The sequence below is a fragment of the Zalophus californianus genome, chromosome 16, assembly GCF_009762305.2.
Source record: "Zalophus californianus isolate mZalCal1 chromosome 16, mZalCal1.pri.v2, whole genome shotgun sequence".
NCBI lineage: Eukaryota > Metazoa > Chordata > Mammalia > Carnivora > Otariidae > Zalophus > Zalophus californianus.
The window spans coordinates 62,749,427-62,765,252 of NC_045610.1; the positions used below are offsets into that span (position 1 = coordinate 62,749,427).

General features: G+C 50.5%; 1 protein-coding gene and 1 pseudogene across 1 annotated transcript; both read left to right on the forward strand.

The window, feature by feature from the left end:
* Nucleotides 1–546: 546 nt before the first annotated feature.
* Nucleotides 547–2,425, forward strand: LOC113939719 (annotated as a pseudogene).
* A 9,555-nt stretch (nt 2,426–11,980) lies between these two features.
* On the forward strand, nt 11,981–15,468 carry LOC113939818 (histo-blood group ABO system transferase-like). The gene is given in 5 exon segments (XM_035724431.1): nt 11,981–11,985; nt 12,960–12,988; nt 14,666–14,730; nt 14,799–15,142; nt 15,144–15,468. Coding segments are annotated over 5 exon segments (768 nt in total).
* Nucleotides 15,469–15,826: the final 358 nt, after the last annotated feature.

Sequence of the window (15,826 nt, forward strand, 5' to 3'; positions counted from 1 at the left end):
AATCCTTCTACAGTAGTTCCATTCCTGTCTTCAAAATGGCACAAGATCCTTCTGTGTGCTTGGCTGAGTGCTCTGGTGTTGGTCAGGTGTCCCCAGTCCTCTGTTTTTCAGAACTAGGCTTTGGGCCTGTGTAGTGCCAGAGCCATGACTAGGGTTACGGTTAGGGCCCAGGAACTTGTAGGGTCCTATCTGCTAGCAGTGTGGAGACCTCCCCAGAGGGCTGATTTGATGAGGAGGGATAGGGTGAGGGTCAGTCTTAAGGTTTGTATTCAGGGGGGCACTGAATGTGTGGGTTAGGGTCCCTGTGCCAAGGACTGAGAGTGTAAGGACCCAGGGTCCAGGGGTGGGGGACTTTAGGGCCTGAGGCTGGGGGGCAGGGACCCCGGGGGTGAGGCCTGGGGGCCAGGGTCAGAAGGGCTGGGAGGTGGAGAATCCGGGGGTGGAGGGGCCAGGATGGTGGGATGGGTATGGTTGTCCTGGGGCAGAAGGGCGCAGGGGCTGGGGACAGGAGGGGACCTTGGCTTAGTTTGGCAGGTGTGCAGAGTCATGGCCCCTCTGTGCTCCTAGAACCAGGCGGCCCGAGTCATAATGGGCAAAGGGGACAAGCCAGTGATGTACAAGGGGGTGCAAGCACCTCACTACATCGCCCACTGCAAGGGCTAGCAGTTGTTGCACACAGGCGAGGGGCTGTGGTGCTGGGGGCCCCGGGGATGAAGTTCTCCGTCATGGCTATCACACAAACACCAGATAAACACGTGCGAGAGGCTTGATTCAACTCCTCTTCATTCAGAGGTTTTCATTCTCAGGTTTCATACTCGTGAATCATGGGATGTGGGCAGAGCAGGCACCCCGCACACACCTTCCCTGCTGGGGATGCTGCCTTCTTGTTTCTGCTCATGCTCTAAGCAAGTGTTCTTTTCGAGATCCATTAGTGCCCCATGTTTACAGTTTTGTGCTTTTTGTCGGTGACTTCGCTGCCTTCAAATAGCCCTAATGATGAAGTGTGAAGCACAAGAAGGGTGTGATGTACACTGGGGAGAAAATATGCATGTTAGGTAAGCTTTCTTCATGCACGAGTTATGATGCTGTTAGCAGAGAGTTCAGTGTTAATTGGTCGTGTGTATTAAACAAGGGGTCTTTAAGCAGAAACACACATGAAACAAGGTTATATATTGATGTGTCTTAACCAAGGGCACGCAGAAACCAAACCCCTTATATCCCCTAGGAGCAAGGGTTCAGTGTTTCCTAACTCATTGCTCATGGTGACTTTATAGAACAAAACTACTGGGAACTAAGGAGAATCAGCTGTGTTTTGTTCAGTATGAGGCTTCTCAACTTGGGTGTTTTGAGATCCATCTGTCTAGAGAACTTAAAATACAGATTCCTGTCCCCCACCCTTTTCAGGTTCTGGTTCTAAAGTCTGGGGCTGGGTGTGGAGACTCTTCAGGCATACTGTAGGAGGTGTAGGAGTTTCAGGATCTGGGGATCTGGGGCTGGGTGTGGAGGTCTGGGGCTGGGTGTGGAGACTCTTCAGGCATACTGTACAAGGTGTAGGAGTTTCAGAATCTACACTGAGAATCCACTGGTTGAGGCCATAGCCCTGGATGGTGAGGGAGCTCATGTCCCCAGTCTCAGAAGTAGCTGGTGGCCTCATCTCTCTGGGCCAAAGGATGGCCAGTGCTTCTATAAATGTCCAGAAAGAGTGGGAAAGAGCTAGACAGCAAAGGATCATCTGAGTTTTGTGCTCTTCTAAGGCCTCAGTCTTCCCTTTTGTAAAACCAGGATAACCAATAATTCCTACTTCACAGGATTTGTTTGTGAACGTCATGAAATAATGTAATTTGAACTTTAAAGTGTTATTCCTTTTATTCCACTTGTAGAAGAAGAAAGAAGAAGCCAGGGTGGGGGTGGGGGTGGAATTGAGTGCCCAGACTTTTGGATGTTACTTCTGGAGTTTCTCCCGAGTCTTCAAGGTGCCCTTCTCCTTTCAGGTAACCTGGATGGGGAGAACCATGCTGCAGAGCGAACAGTGGAGGATGTTTTCCTCCGAAAGTTCATGCTGGGCCCCTTCCCAGGGTGTCTGGCCGACCAGCTGATCCTAAAGTGCTGGGCTAACCAGTTGGGGATCTGTGTCCTGGTCCTGAGGCAGCTGCCTGCACACAAGTTCTACTTCCTCGTGGGCTACAGTGAGACTCTGCTGTCCCACGTTGACAAATGTCCTGTCCGTCTGCAGCTCCAGACTGTGCCCTCCAAGGTCGTGTATAAGTACATCTAAGGCAGTCCCCTTTTCTGCATCAGGCTCTAGCCTACGAAGGACAGAACCATGTGGGAAAGGAGTGAAGTAGAAATGGGGAAATACATCCCTCACTGTCTCGAGGATTCCTTTTCAAAGCTGCTGTTGAATAAATAGACCTTCCGTCTTGTCTTCCCTCTTGGTTTGTCTTTCCTCCTTAGAGAAGAGAACTAGAGTAGGGTTTCTTCGAGGATGCTCCAAGGCTCCCCAACAGGCTGCCAGGTGTTTGAGGCTTGGGTAATAGCTACAGTGCAATGAGTCTCTTGTCACTTTACCAGGAACTTTACATGGAGTTCTTTGTTGTCTCTCAAAGTGGAAAAATCCATTTTTGGTCATTATAAAGTAATCAACATTAATTTTTTAAAATTTGAAACAATATGGACATGTGTGAAGTCAACCATGAAAGTTTCTTGTAATTCTTCCACAGAGAGAACTACTATGAACAGTTTATTTCCAGATGTACTTTTCCCCTCCAGAAATACCTTAAGGGATACTCCCTGCTTATTAAACAAGCTTTAAATTGAGCACCTACTCTGTGGCCACAGATTCTTCTGAGTGCTTGGAATTCATCAATGTAGAAAACATTCTCTTCCAAGATCCCTGCCTTCGTGACACTTGAATCCCCATGGAGGTGGACAGGGAGGATTACGCAGCCCTGAGGACTCCAAGCAGGTGAGGGAGGTAGACCTGCAGCTCAGTACAGGGGAGCATTTCAGGAAGTGGCATCTGCAAAAGCTGCACACGGTGCTGGGCTGTGGGGCAGAGATTGCTGACCAAGTTCACTCTGGCACTGATCTTGACCCTCACCTTGGCCATGATCCTGGTACACTTAACCCTGAACCTCAACCTCACACATCCTAATCTCAGCCCTGACCTTGACTTTTTCCTTCATCCTGTAAAACCTTGCTCATTCAATGTTTACAGATCATTTTATAGATTACTAAAAGTGTGACTTTGTTGAATTTGTAAAAAACCAAACTAAGTCTTTTAAACTGTTAAAAGTATAATATATTTTAAAAATTCTCGGAGTTATTCTTAAGGCGAGCAGAGGAAGACCCACGGGCCTGGAAAAAGGCTGTTATTATTGAATATGTTCAGATCTACTTAGGAAACAAGTATGACTTATATTCCACTTATTTTCAGAAAGAATTTGTGTCAACTAACAGTATTGAACCCACACAAAATAGTGCAGTTCGGAGGAAAACAAAGTGAACCAACAGCCTCAGGAAGTGGAGAAAGAGCCACACCCAGGAGCAGAGAAGACAGACCACGGAGGCTAGGCTCAGGCCGATTTGCATTCCGTAGATCCTCTGGAGCTAGAATGCCCCCAGTGCCCCTGGGGGTCGCGGGTCAGGCAGAGCGCATACCCTGATGCTGCACTGTTGTAACCAGTGACAAGTCTCCTGGTCACTTCCTCCATGAGACAGCCCCCACCCGCTGACTACTCCAGCCTGCTTCTTGCAACTCCCATTCCCCTTTTTGAGCCTTGCTTGCGCTAATGTTTACTCACTGTTGCCCCCGTGTGGCCACTCTTCAGATAGCACACGGCAGAATGTGTTTCAACCTACCAAATTCAAGGGAGAATAAGATAGAATAAGGTTGGCCCTTGGATCCCCTAGCTTCTAATAACCATCAAATAATTTATGAGCCATATTCTAAATCGAGTATATCTTAACTTGATATTAGGGTTAGGGTCAGGGTCAAGTTGAATACATTAATTATGTACAGCTTTTTGTATGTCAGTCATAACGCCATGAAGTGTTTTTAAAACATAAAATGGGAGAGAATATAGTCACTCAAAGCAGTGAGCACCTTTCCTGTCACAGTAAATATGTAACTAAACATAATTATTGTTTAACCTTAGCTGAGGACCAGGAGCTGGTCCTACAGGTACTTGGCATGTAGCATCTGTGGCCAACTGCCCATCTCCCCCGACACCCACACCCAGCTCAGCACAACCTCTGCTATGCTCAAGGGCAGCCCAGAGGGACCAGGTCCAGGTGTGGCTCCCTCCTGTCAGGCATGGCTTCCTTCCGACAGGTAGAGAAGGTGCCCAACTCAGACACATGACATCTTCTGTTGGTTACTTGCTATCTGCTTCCCCTTTGTGTCACCCTGGTCCTTAACCTTTAGCTCCTGTGAGAACCTGGGTTTGCAGATTTCTGTTGACATTTCAAAGTGTGCAGATCTGTGTTGACTTTGTTCCCTGTCCTTGGGTCGGATACAAAGGCAAGAAAAGTCACCATACGATGAAAGTAACAAAAATAAGTATCAAGTGTGCTCTGCGCCCAGTACCTCAGACTTGAAAGAAATGGCAAAGCACGTACTTCATGTTATACACAACCAGCTTTAGGGACTCATATAAGCATGTAAAATGAAATTGTACCTGAAGAAATCTCATTACTTGAACTTTTGCCTTGCAGAAGAGGTTTCAGCGACACCTCCCCCTCCCCCCATCATTTCCTGTCTGGCCAATGCCCGGTCACACTGACACATGTAGCCACAGAAGGACACAACTGTGATCCTCCTGGAGCATTCCCCGTCCCCCTGCCCCTGCTCTGGCCAACCCTGCACACCCCCAGTTCTCCCGAGGATCCCCTGTAGTGACACAGCTGCGATCATCTTCCTGGAGCATTCCCGGCCCCCTGTCCCCTGCTCTGGTCAGCCCTGCACACCCCCAGTCCTCCTGAGCGTCCCCTGTAGTGGCACTTGTCACAATATGCTGTCATATGTTGTCTCTCAGCCTTTCCTTTCTGCTATGAATAGATCTCCTTCACAGCTGCCTGGCTGGTTGATAGGTGGATGAATGGTTTTGGGATCTTTTGTCTTGGAACAGCAGACCTCCTTCAAAACCCTGATGGGCAGGGTGAGTCTCTGTCCCTCTGTGTGCCCCCAGCCATAGTGGAGCATAGTGCCCAGGACAAGGGTTTTGAGAGTCCTCCCAGACGAAGTTGGTTCTATGAAGGTGGATTCCTTCTGATATCATTATGTAACCACATAACGTGGCCGTCACTGTGAGACAGAAAGCGTGCCACTGCATTGTGTTCTACTTGCATACTGTGGCTAACAGAGTCAACACATGCTCACACTCACACGTTCACACTTACACCTCCGTTTCTGAGCATCACTACCATGTAAACTACAGTGAATTCCCACTGGGCAGCAGACACGTAGTTGTGCCATTAAAGGTATAAATAGAGGATGATGGATATGGAGTTCTGGCTAAGATGATGGAAGTCCCTGACTACGGGGGTAAAGAAATTAGTTTTTACCCAGAAGGCGCTACGTTCTAGTCAAAGGAGTGACACGATAATATTACCTTTTAGAACAGGGATCGGCACAGAGTTTTATATAAAGTCTTCTGTAAAGATTTTCTGTTAGGCATTGCAATCCACGTGGTCTCTCTGACGATGACTCCACTCTTGCATTGTGGCTAGAAAGCAGCCACAGACTGTCCATAACTAAGGTTCCAGCCACACTTTATTTACAGAATACAGGGGGAGGTCGGTCACATTTGGCCCATGGATGGTAGTTTTCCCACACCCCAGATTTGCAACCTGATGGACGGTGGGGGAGAGGGCTCTTATTTTCAAATGGCAGTGTGGGCATACACTGGGATCAAACCTGCTTGATCCCGGCCCCTAAACTTGAAATGAAAGATGATAGCGAGACTGACCAACAATTAAGGCCTCAGGAACTCCCCTGCATTTATCTGAATGCCTCGAGCTTCCCATGAGATGTTTGTCTGTGGTTGAAGTACATGTAGGTATTGTTTTGCTGAATATGTCCCCATTGCCTGGTGGGTATATCTTGCGGGTTATATACCACACAGACGGTCATCTTGTTCTGGCCAAGATTGTGAGCACATTTATGGTTCTTGTGAGTCAGTGGAGAATCTAACACGTGTGGGCTTCAGGACGAGTTTGATTCAGTCCCCAGCAATGTTATCGAGCCCCTGGCTTCCTGGGCCCTCTGTGGCGCTGGCACGGGCCTGGCCTAGGCCACTTCTGCAGTCGTGATGGAAAAGCCCCTGGCCTGGGTGGTCCACCCCATGCTTTCCTCCGCAGGCCAAGACCCGGGAGGTTCCTGCCACCTCACTGGCTGGGACCAGGTCACGTGCCCATGGATGAGCCAATCCCTGGGGCCAGGGAGTGGGGCCGTGGAGATTGGTACAGGTTTAGTTTCTCTGTTGTAATGACTTTTCTAACCGCTATGGTAGCAGCGTCTTCTGTGACGCATCTATTGATAAAATGAGTATTGATTTCTGGTAGTGAGTGGGTCCAAGGTGCTGGCTTAGTACCTAGCACCTCAATCCCGGCACCTCGGTACTACTCTACTATTCTGCAGAGACAATGGCTGAGAATGAGCAAAGTTGTTGGAAACTGGTCTGGAATGCACAAGGTAGAGGTGTGTGTGTGGGGGGGTATGGGGATTGGGGATAATAGCTCTGGCCAACCTGTATCTACAATTTACCCAGGTTCAGGAAGGTTTGAGGAATCCATGGTGTTTCACCGTCAATAATTTTGCAGATGAAGAACATGCCTTTTGCATGGAGTATGGCAAGACTTGTTCAAAGTATTTTCTAGTTGGTACAGAAGTCGGGGAGAACAACACCCCGATCTGCTAGGATAGGCGTGAGAGGCTGAGTGCTCTCAAGAAGGTGTCTGGCTTTCGCAGGGCTCACTGTGAGCCTGCGCACAGGACTGACGAGGACAGTTAAAGGTTTTGTTCTAAGGATGGAGTATTGGAAGAATGTGGCACACCTTGCAATCCTGGGGAGAGCACAGATCTGGAGTCCGCTGTGGAGTGACTTCGTGAGAGGGGTGGTGATCTGCAGCATCCGGCTAACGAGATGCCTGTCCTTTATTAAGTTGTGGGTGTGGTTTCTGTGCCTTTGTCCTAACGGCTGGGATTTCCAAGGAGTGGGATTTTTTTTAATTTATTTATTTATTCATGAGAGACAGAGAGAGAGAGAGAGAGAAGCAGAGGGAGAAGCAGAGGGAGAAGCAGGCTCCCCGCTGAGCAGGGAGCCCGATGCGGGACTCGATCCCAGGACCCTGGGATCATGATCTGAGCCAAAGGCAGACGCTTAACCATCTGAGCCACCCAGGCGCCCCAGGAGTGGGATTTTTTTACGTCACTGTAACTGTTGGTCCCCCGGGAGTGGGCAAGTCCTGTTCTGCTGCTGAGAAGTGTGTCTCTAGCAGTTGGAGTGTGTATCACAAGCCTATAGGTAACTGGTGAGGTGGTTACAGTTGTCGGCAGGCTATTGTTATTGATGATTTTTATGGGTGGATTCCATAGGATGAGATGTTAGATCTTATGGCTAGGGACCCTCATTAAGTGCCCGTAAAGAGTGCTTCTTCTGAGTTTAATAGTAGATATATTTTTATTACTTCTAATAGCCCTCCTTGTACTTGGTATTCCAATGAGCAGTGCATTACAAAGTTGTCTGCATTTTATCCGTATGTTGATGAAGATTTGAGAACGGAAAATGTCGGCAATGCCTCCACAAATGTACACGGGAACATCCAAATAATAAAATTTTATTTTTGACAACAAAATAGGAAGTATCCTCCTGTGATTCTTAGTGTAAACCAGGGGAGGGGGACCCCTTTTGGTATTGATAATGAGTACCATAGTCCTTCCTCGGGAATATTATCAGATTCTATTGGGAACTTGGTCTTTGTTATTGTGGAAGAATCAGGAGTTGACAAATTATTTGTCTCCTGTTTCATTTTCTATGAACATTTCCACAATATTTGGTTTCACACCTCTACCATTGTGAAATCATCCCAAATTTGGCAGCAGCTCACCCTTCTGTGCAAAGGATATGTTTGAATCAAGAAAAAAGCAGCTTCTGGGTGACTGGGAGACTCTAGGATCAGAAGGCTGTTGGTAGGCTGTTACTAGGGCCCTAAATTCTGAACAAGCTCCTGACACCCAGACTAAATAGATTTCAAATTTAGAAACTTCAGCTAGAAATTTTGTGTCCATGATGACAACTGAAGGATATATGTAATCCCTAAACCTAACTCTAACCCCTAACTTTAACCCTAAAACCCAATGTGACCCTAAACCCCAAAGTGGAGCCCTGAATCCCAAACCTGAAATTGAACCCCATACCCGAACTCTGAACCCAAGCCCTGAATCCAAGCCCTGAACCACGAACCCAAACCCTGAACCAGAACTCTGAGTCATGAACCCTGAACCCAAACCCCAGCAAGGACCCAAACCCAAAATTTGACCTTGAACTTTATCCCCTAAGCCCTAAGGCTTAAACCCCTAATCATAAGCCCTAAACTCTAACCATTACCCTCACCCTCAACCAAAATCCTCACCCTGATCTTAAACCCAAACCCTGATCTAGAACTCTGACCCAAACCTGAATCTGAACCCAGACCCAAACCCTTGACCACACTTTGTTTATGCATTCACCATTGATGGACATTTGCATGGTTTCTACTTTTTGATTATTGTGAACATTGTTCGGGTTGGGGGCTAGAGTTAGGGTCTTGGGCTGGGGTCAGGGCCAGGCTTGAGGTCAAGTTTAGGTCAGAGTCTTGTTCAGTCAGGGGCAGGGGCAGGTTCAGTGGCACTGTGTGGGTCAGGGACTCTTGTCATTCCATGTTGTTTCCAAGTAATTGTTCCTTGGCTATTTTTGGAGAAGTTGGGGGATATTGGGCTCCATTCAGCTTGAATTTTCAGAATTTAGTGGCTTCAGCTGGACCCCAGGAGCGAGCAGGTGCTTCCACTGAACACTGAGCTCACCTTGTCCTGCACTGCCTCCCCCGCCTGCAGAGGGCGCACCACCCCAGCTCCCGCCCGGAGCCCAGAGCCCGGCCTGCGCAGCCGCCTTGACAGGTGCGGGCCTCCTCAGAACCTGAGGTGGAGGCTTCTGGGGGCCGTGGGGCGCGTCCACGCTGACAGGAGCCCGTCCTGCTCAGGACTCGCTGTGGAGGCTTCTAGAGGACACGGGGCGGTGTCCGCACGGACAGGAGCCCGGCCTCCTCAGGACCCGCTCTGGAGGACGTGGGGTCGCGTCCACACTGACAGGAGCCCGGCCTCATCAGGCCCCGCCGCGGGAGGAGAAGGTGAGGAGAAGCCGTCTGAGCGCGGACCGCGGAGGGGGCCCGAGCTCACAGGACTCAGCGGAGGAAGGGCGGGTGCGCAGACCGTGGGGTGTCCGTGGCTCTGTGTGCGGTGACGTGGGGTCCCCGGGGTGCCGTGCGCGGGGCTGTCGGGGCTCCGCTCTCCGGCCTCGGATCCGCTCCGGCGGCCCCCGCGTCCGTGTCCACGCGCACCCGGAGTCGGTTCCTGGGCTGCTCCCGCGGTCTGCGGTCCGGGCCGGCCGCCCGCCGCTGTGCTCCGGCTCCCCCGCCTCGGCCCCGCGGCTCCTCCCCGCGTCCACACCCGCGTCAGGGCTGTGGGTTCCGTGTCTGCGAAGACCCCGCTGGAGGCCCGTAGCGGCGGCGCGGACTCTGCGGACGGCGGGGGGAGAGTAGACATGTCCGCAGCGTGCGCTCTGCCCTGAGCGCAGGGCGTCTTCCCGGCGTGTCTCCCTCGACGTCCGCGTCCGTGTCTCACGGGGTCGGAGAGCAGGTGTGTCGGCTCCTGGGGACGTGTGCTGCTCGGTGTGTGGTTCTTCTCGATGCGGCTGTGAAGGAGCCTGTGCTCCGCGGGTCTCGTCCTGACGGTGTGTGAGGAGCGCCTGGAAGTGCACCGGATTTTTGTCTCTCGGTTTTGCTCCTTGCCAACTTACCGAGTTTATCCGTCCTGTTGACCTTAAACTGAAAGTGCCGGTCGTTTTACCAGCAAAATGGGTTTCTTTGGGAGGAGCAGAGACTTGCCGTCCGGGACAAGCCAGCTCCGGCCACATCGCGGACGAGAAAGGAAGGAGAGGAACAGCATGTCGTGGGGAAGGAGGAGGAAGCGGGGGGCGCTGTTCCGACGGGAAGTCCGCGGAGAGAAGCAGGCTTCGGGGTGACGGCGGCTCGCCCCCCTGAGCTGCAGGGAGCGTGGAGTTCCTGGAGGAGCGGACACCTGCGTCCTCCGCTCCGGGGCCTGTGACTGATGGGTGTCTGCTGTGGAGGCTTCCGACCCCGGGCCTGTGACTGACGGCCGTTCCCGTCACTGACCCTGAGCGGCGGGCTCCCCCCTCCGGCCTCCCTGCTGGCGTCCCCAGTCCACGTTCCTGAGGTGCCCTTCTTCCATTTTCACAGTTCTAACCAGGTTTTGGGGGAGGGTTGTGGAAAATGGGAATTCCAGATCCCACTGCTTCTGCTGCACCCGAGACACAGGGGCTGCTGATTGAATCCTCCCACGAGTCTCTTGCTACCACGTGGCCTCCTTCAAGGGGAGTGGGCTCTCCGCGGTGGGGGAACCGGGTCTGGGAGGGCGCGGCCTCCGTCACAGTCTGGTGTCGTCTCTGCTTCCGTGACCTGGTGCCGCCGTGGTGGTTTGAAGAGTCGTGGACTCTGCGGTGATTTCAGAGTGCGGTCAACCTGTCACCGCAGCGCAAATACGCTTTATCTCCACACTCAGACCCCAGCTGTCGTCTCCTTACCACATTTACCACACGGGGTGCTTCATGCGTTTTACCTCAAACAGGGACACTGTCCTGCAGAACCACCACAGAACCCTAAGTGAGGAAATCATCGCAGTTTCCACATTTTAACCCAGACCACAGGCCCACTTCAACCATCGCCACCTGTCCCATGGTCTGAAATGTCTTCTCCATTCGGATCCAGTGTTCTTGTCCCGGAACTGCTCTGGAGACTTTCCCTTATTTGCACAACCCTGATGGATTGAAGGATTTAAGGATGGATTTTGAGCCATTTACAGACGGCTCTAATCTGAGTGGCATTTTCTGTCTGGCTTCTGTCACTTGAGCTGTTTTCAGTGTCCATCCACGTGGTGACATGCATCAGTCCTTCATTCACTTTTTCACCGTGACTAAACATAAATAACCTTTACCATCTGAAACCTTTCAGGTACACAATGCTCTGGCCTTAGCTGAGTTCCCACGGTTGTACCTCATTCTCCAGAACATGTTCATTCTCCCCGAGGGAGACTCTGTGTGCATTAAACACCCAACTCCCCGTGATTTCTCTGGAGAAGGGTCTATCCAAGTCCTTTGTCTATTTTAAAATTAGGTTGTCTTTTTGTTGAGGAGTTGTAAAAGCTCTTTACATATTCTGGACAACAGACTTTTACTAGATACATCATGTACAGATATTTCCTTCTGGGGGCTATCTTTTCACTTTCAGGATAGTAACTTCTGATGTACAAAGATTTGTAATTTTTTTTACTTTTTTTTAAGAGCGAGGGAGAGAGAGTGTGTGAGTGGTTGGGGGCAGAGGGAGAGGGAGAGAGACTCTCAAGCAGGCCCTACGCTCAGCGTGGAGCCTGACATGGGGCTTGATATCATGACCCTGAGATCATGATCTGAGCCAAAATTAAGTTAGATGCTTAAATGACTGAGCCAGCTGGGCGTGCTGAAAAGATTTTTAATTTTGAGGATATTATTTTATCTATTTTTTCTTTCTTATGCTTTGGTGTCAGAGCTAAAAGCATTGCTAAATCCAAGGTTATGAAGATTTATCCCCATTTATTTCTTCTAGAGTTTATAATTTTACCTTTTACATTTAAGCCTTTACTTATTTTGAGCTAATGTTTCTATGTGATATGAGGTAAGGGTCCAGTTTCATTCCTCTGCACATGGATAACCAATTGTCCCCCAATGTAATGTTGTCCACCCTTGTGAAAATTCAGTGGACCATAGAAGAAGGGGTTTATTTCTGGTCTCAGTTAAATGCCACTGATCTGTATGGATACCTTTTTAAAAGGGTATGCAGAACAATAAAAATTGTTATTTTATTTATTTATTTAAAATTTTTTAAAATTTAAATTCAATTAATTAACATATAATGTATTATTTGCTTCAGGGTGAATGCATACCTTTACGACAGTATCACAACGTTTTCTTTACTGTTGCTTTGTATTAAGATTTGAACTTTGGAAGTTTGACCTTTCATCTTTGGTTTTCTTTTTCAAGATTGTTCTGGCTTTCTTGTGGTCCCTTGAAATTCCATATGACTGTTAGGATTAGCTTGTGCATTTCTTCCCAAAGACCTTTGCGAATTTTCTTGGGAACACAATGAATTTCCACATCGCCTTGTGTTCTACTGCCATCGTATCAATAGCATGTCTTTTCATCAACATGGGGTGTCTTCAGAATTATTTAGGTTTCCCTTACTTTCTTTCAGCAACGTTTTGTAACTTTCAGTGTACAAGACGTGCACCTTGATTACATCTATTCCTAAATATTTGGTTAATGTTGATGTTCCCTAAAATGGAATTGTTTTCTTAAATTCCTTTTTGGATGATTCATTGCTAGTGTATACAAATAAGAGAGATTTTGGGTATTGATATTTTGTCCTGTAACTTTGCTGAATTAGGTAACTGGCTGTAATCATTGTTTGTTGATTCTTTAGGAAGCTCCATATAAGATGATGTCATCTCTGGTCTCTGAATAGATAGAGTTCTAGTGTTTCCTTTCACATGTGGATGCCTTCTTTCTTGGCTTATCCTTCTGGGTAGAACTTTCGGTCCAATATTGAGCAACAGGTGAAAACCAGCATCCCGTCCTTGTTCCTGATTTCAGAGTAGAGCTGTCCATCTTCAGACTTAAGCATGGTGTTTGCTAGAGATTTAATGAGAAAATTACTCCTTATTCCTGCTTTCATGAGTATTTATATCAGCAACAGACATTGGACTTTGGTTAGAACATTTTCTGCATTAATTAATATGACTACATGTTTTTATTTAAAAATTCATTGTGCTGTATAACATTGCTTGTTTCACTCTATTGAATAACCTTTGAGGTGTTTGTGCAGAGTCACTTGCTTAGGGTGCACGGTCTATGAACTCTTGGTTTTGCAATTCTTCTGATCTGGCTTCTTACATCTATTTTAAGAAAGGTACAGGAATGTATTTTGCTGATTTTGTGGGGTTGGTAATAGTGGTTAGGGTTAGGAGTTAGGGATTAGGGTTAGGGTTAGGGTCTCCCTGTCCTCTGCTGCACAGAACCCATTCTTCTCTGGTAACTAGAGTGATATTTTCAGAACATAACCTTTGGGCCTCTCTGTGGTCTGCTCCCCTTCTGCCCGTCCTCTCCAGCCTCACCTCTTCCACCACGGCCCCCCATTCTGTGGGCCACCCAAGTGTGTAGTCGTCCCACATCTGCCCTGGGCCTGACTACAAGCCTTTGCTTTTGCTGTGCCCTCTGCCAGGATCACTCTTCTATCCCCCTGCTTCATATCTGGCTTGTTGCCCCATTGGCTGGGTCTGGACTTGCCCTCTGGTGACCTGACTCATGTCTGCTGGTTGAGTGTGCTTATCCCCTATTTAAATGTAGTGCGCGCCTTCCCTGGGTGAGCGATTTACTAACCTGCCAGTTATGGGGCAGGCACAGGGACGTAGCCTTAGCACCTACGCAAAATAATCAGTCTCAGAGGGGCTCAGCACACTTGCTGATGATGGGGGAGCTGCTGTCCTCACAGGGGGGAGCAGGTAGTACCCTTAGAGGGGGACCAGCCATGGGACGTGGTTGGACAAGACTTTGAACCTTTTGGGGCTGGGGAGATGTAGACCTGGACCTGGAAGCTTACACCCTTGGATTCAAGCCTGGGGCCTAAGCAAGCCCCCTCTTCTTCCTGGTGTCATCTTTTGCCTTCCCTGTCCACGGGCTGGACTTGATTCCTGATTTGGCAGAGTTTGAGGGTGACCCCTCCTAGGAATACCAGTGGCTTACTGAGCACCTTGTCAGCAGGATGCCCAGTAGCCTTCCAGGGAGAACCCTACAGGAAGTGGAGACAGGTCTGTGGGGGCCAGCGGCAGCCCACTCAAAGCAAAGTGGGACAGGTGGCCGGCCCTGCTGATTCTACCCGCTCTGCAAGACATAGAAATGAGGGCTGTGCCCAAAGGTGCTTCCTTCCTGGAAGGTGGGGACGGGATCTGCAGGGGGGGCGGCCAGTGGAGGGCACCTGTAGGGTTTGCCCAGGAGCTCAGCACAGGGGGAGTGTTCCTGGCTCCAGCATGCTGACTGTGGGGCTGCCTGGGTTTCCAGCCTCCGAAGCCTCAGGCTCCCCTTTGTAAGACGGGGTGCTGATGGCCCCCATCTCTGAGAACAGACATTAGGGAGGCCCTGCTGGCAGATTCCCTCAGGAAGGTCAGGAGGTGGCTGTTGCTTAATGCAGCCCAGGGCCTGCCCCCTTGAAGAAGGTGCACATGTCCATGGCCCCCAACTCTGGGGTCCTGCTGCTGGCCTCTGGCAGTGACCCTCTTCCTGCCCTGTCCACTGCCTCTGTGGATACGTGGTCTTCCTGGAGCTGTTCCTGCAGACGGCAGAGAAGCACTTCATGGTGGGGCACAGGGTCACCTACTAGGTTTTCACCAATCAGCCGGCTGCCGGGTCCCGTGTGCCCCTCCGGGTGGGCCGGAGGGTCGTGGTCCTCATGGTGGACACAGGGTCACTTACTACGTCTTCACCGACCACCTGGTTGCTGTGCCCCGTGGGCCACTCTGGGAGGGCCAGAGGGTGGTGGTCATTGAGGTCCACAGTGTCCTGCACTGGCAGGATGTGTCCATGCAGCACATAGCAATAATCAGCCGCTTCTGTGAGCAGCGCTTCCTCTGTGACGTGGATGACCTGGTGTACGTGGACGTGGATGTGGGAATGAAGTTCTGGGACCACGTGGGCATGGAGATCCTGTTCCCCCTCTTTGGCACCCCACAGCCCGGTTTGTCCTGGGCAGCCCACGAGGACTTTAGCTATGAGCGCTGGCCAGTCCCAGACCCATATCCCCAGGGACCAGGGCAACTTTTACTACATGGGGGCCTTTTTTGGGGAATTGGTGGTGGAGGTTCCCCAACTGACCTTGGCCTGTCACCTGGCCATGGTGGTCAACTGGGCCAATGGGATTGAGGCCGTGTGGCCTGATAAGAGCCACCTGAACAGGTACCTGCTGGACCACAGACCCACCAAGGTGCTGTCCCCGGTGGACCTGTGGGACCCACGGCTGCTGGGCTGGCCCCCCCATCATTCCCCGGGTCATGAAAAGCTGAGATCCATGGCTGTGCCCAAGAATCACCAGGACACCCAGAACTCATGAGGGGCTGTCCCTGGAGGAGCTGTGGGACCTGTGGCTATTGGGCTGTCCCCTGAAGGACCTGTGGGACCGGCAGCTGCTGGGCTGGCCCCTGTCATGAAGAAGCTGAGATTCGGGCCATGCCCAAGAATCACCAGGACACCCAGAACTCATGAAGCGCTGTCCCCAGAGGAGCTGTGGGACCCACGGTATTGGGCTGTCCCCTGAAGGACCTGTGGGACCCGCGGCTGCTGGGCTGGCCCCTGTCATGAAGAAGCTGAGATTCGGGCCATGCCCAAGAATCACCAGGACACACAGAACTCATGAGGGGCTGCCCCCAGAGGCCATGCAGGACCCGCAGCTGCTGGGCTGTCCCCTGGAG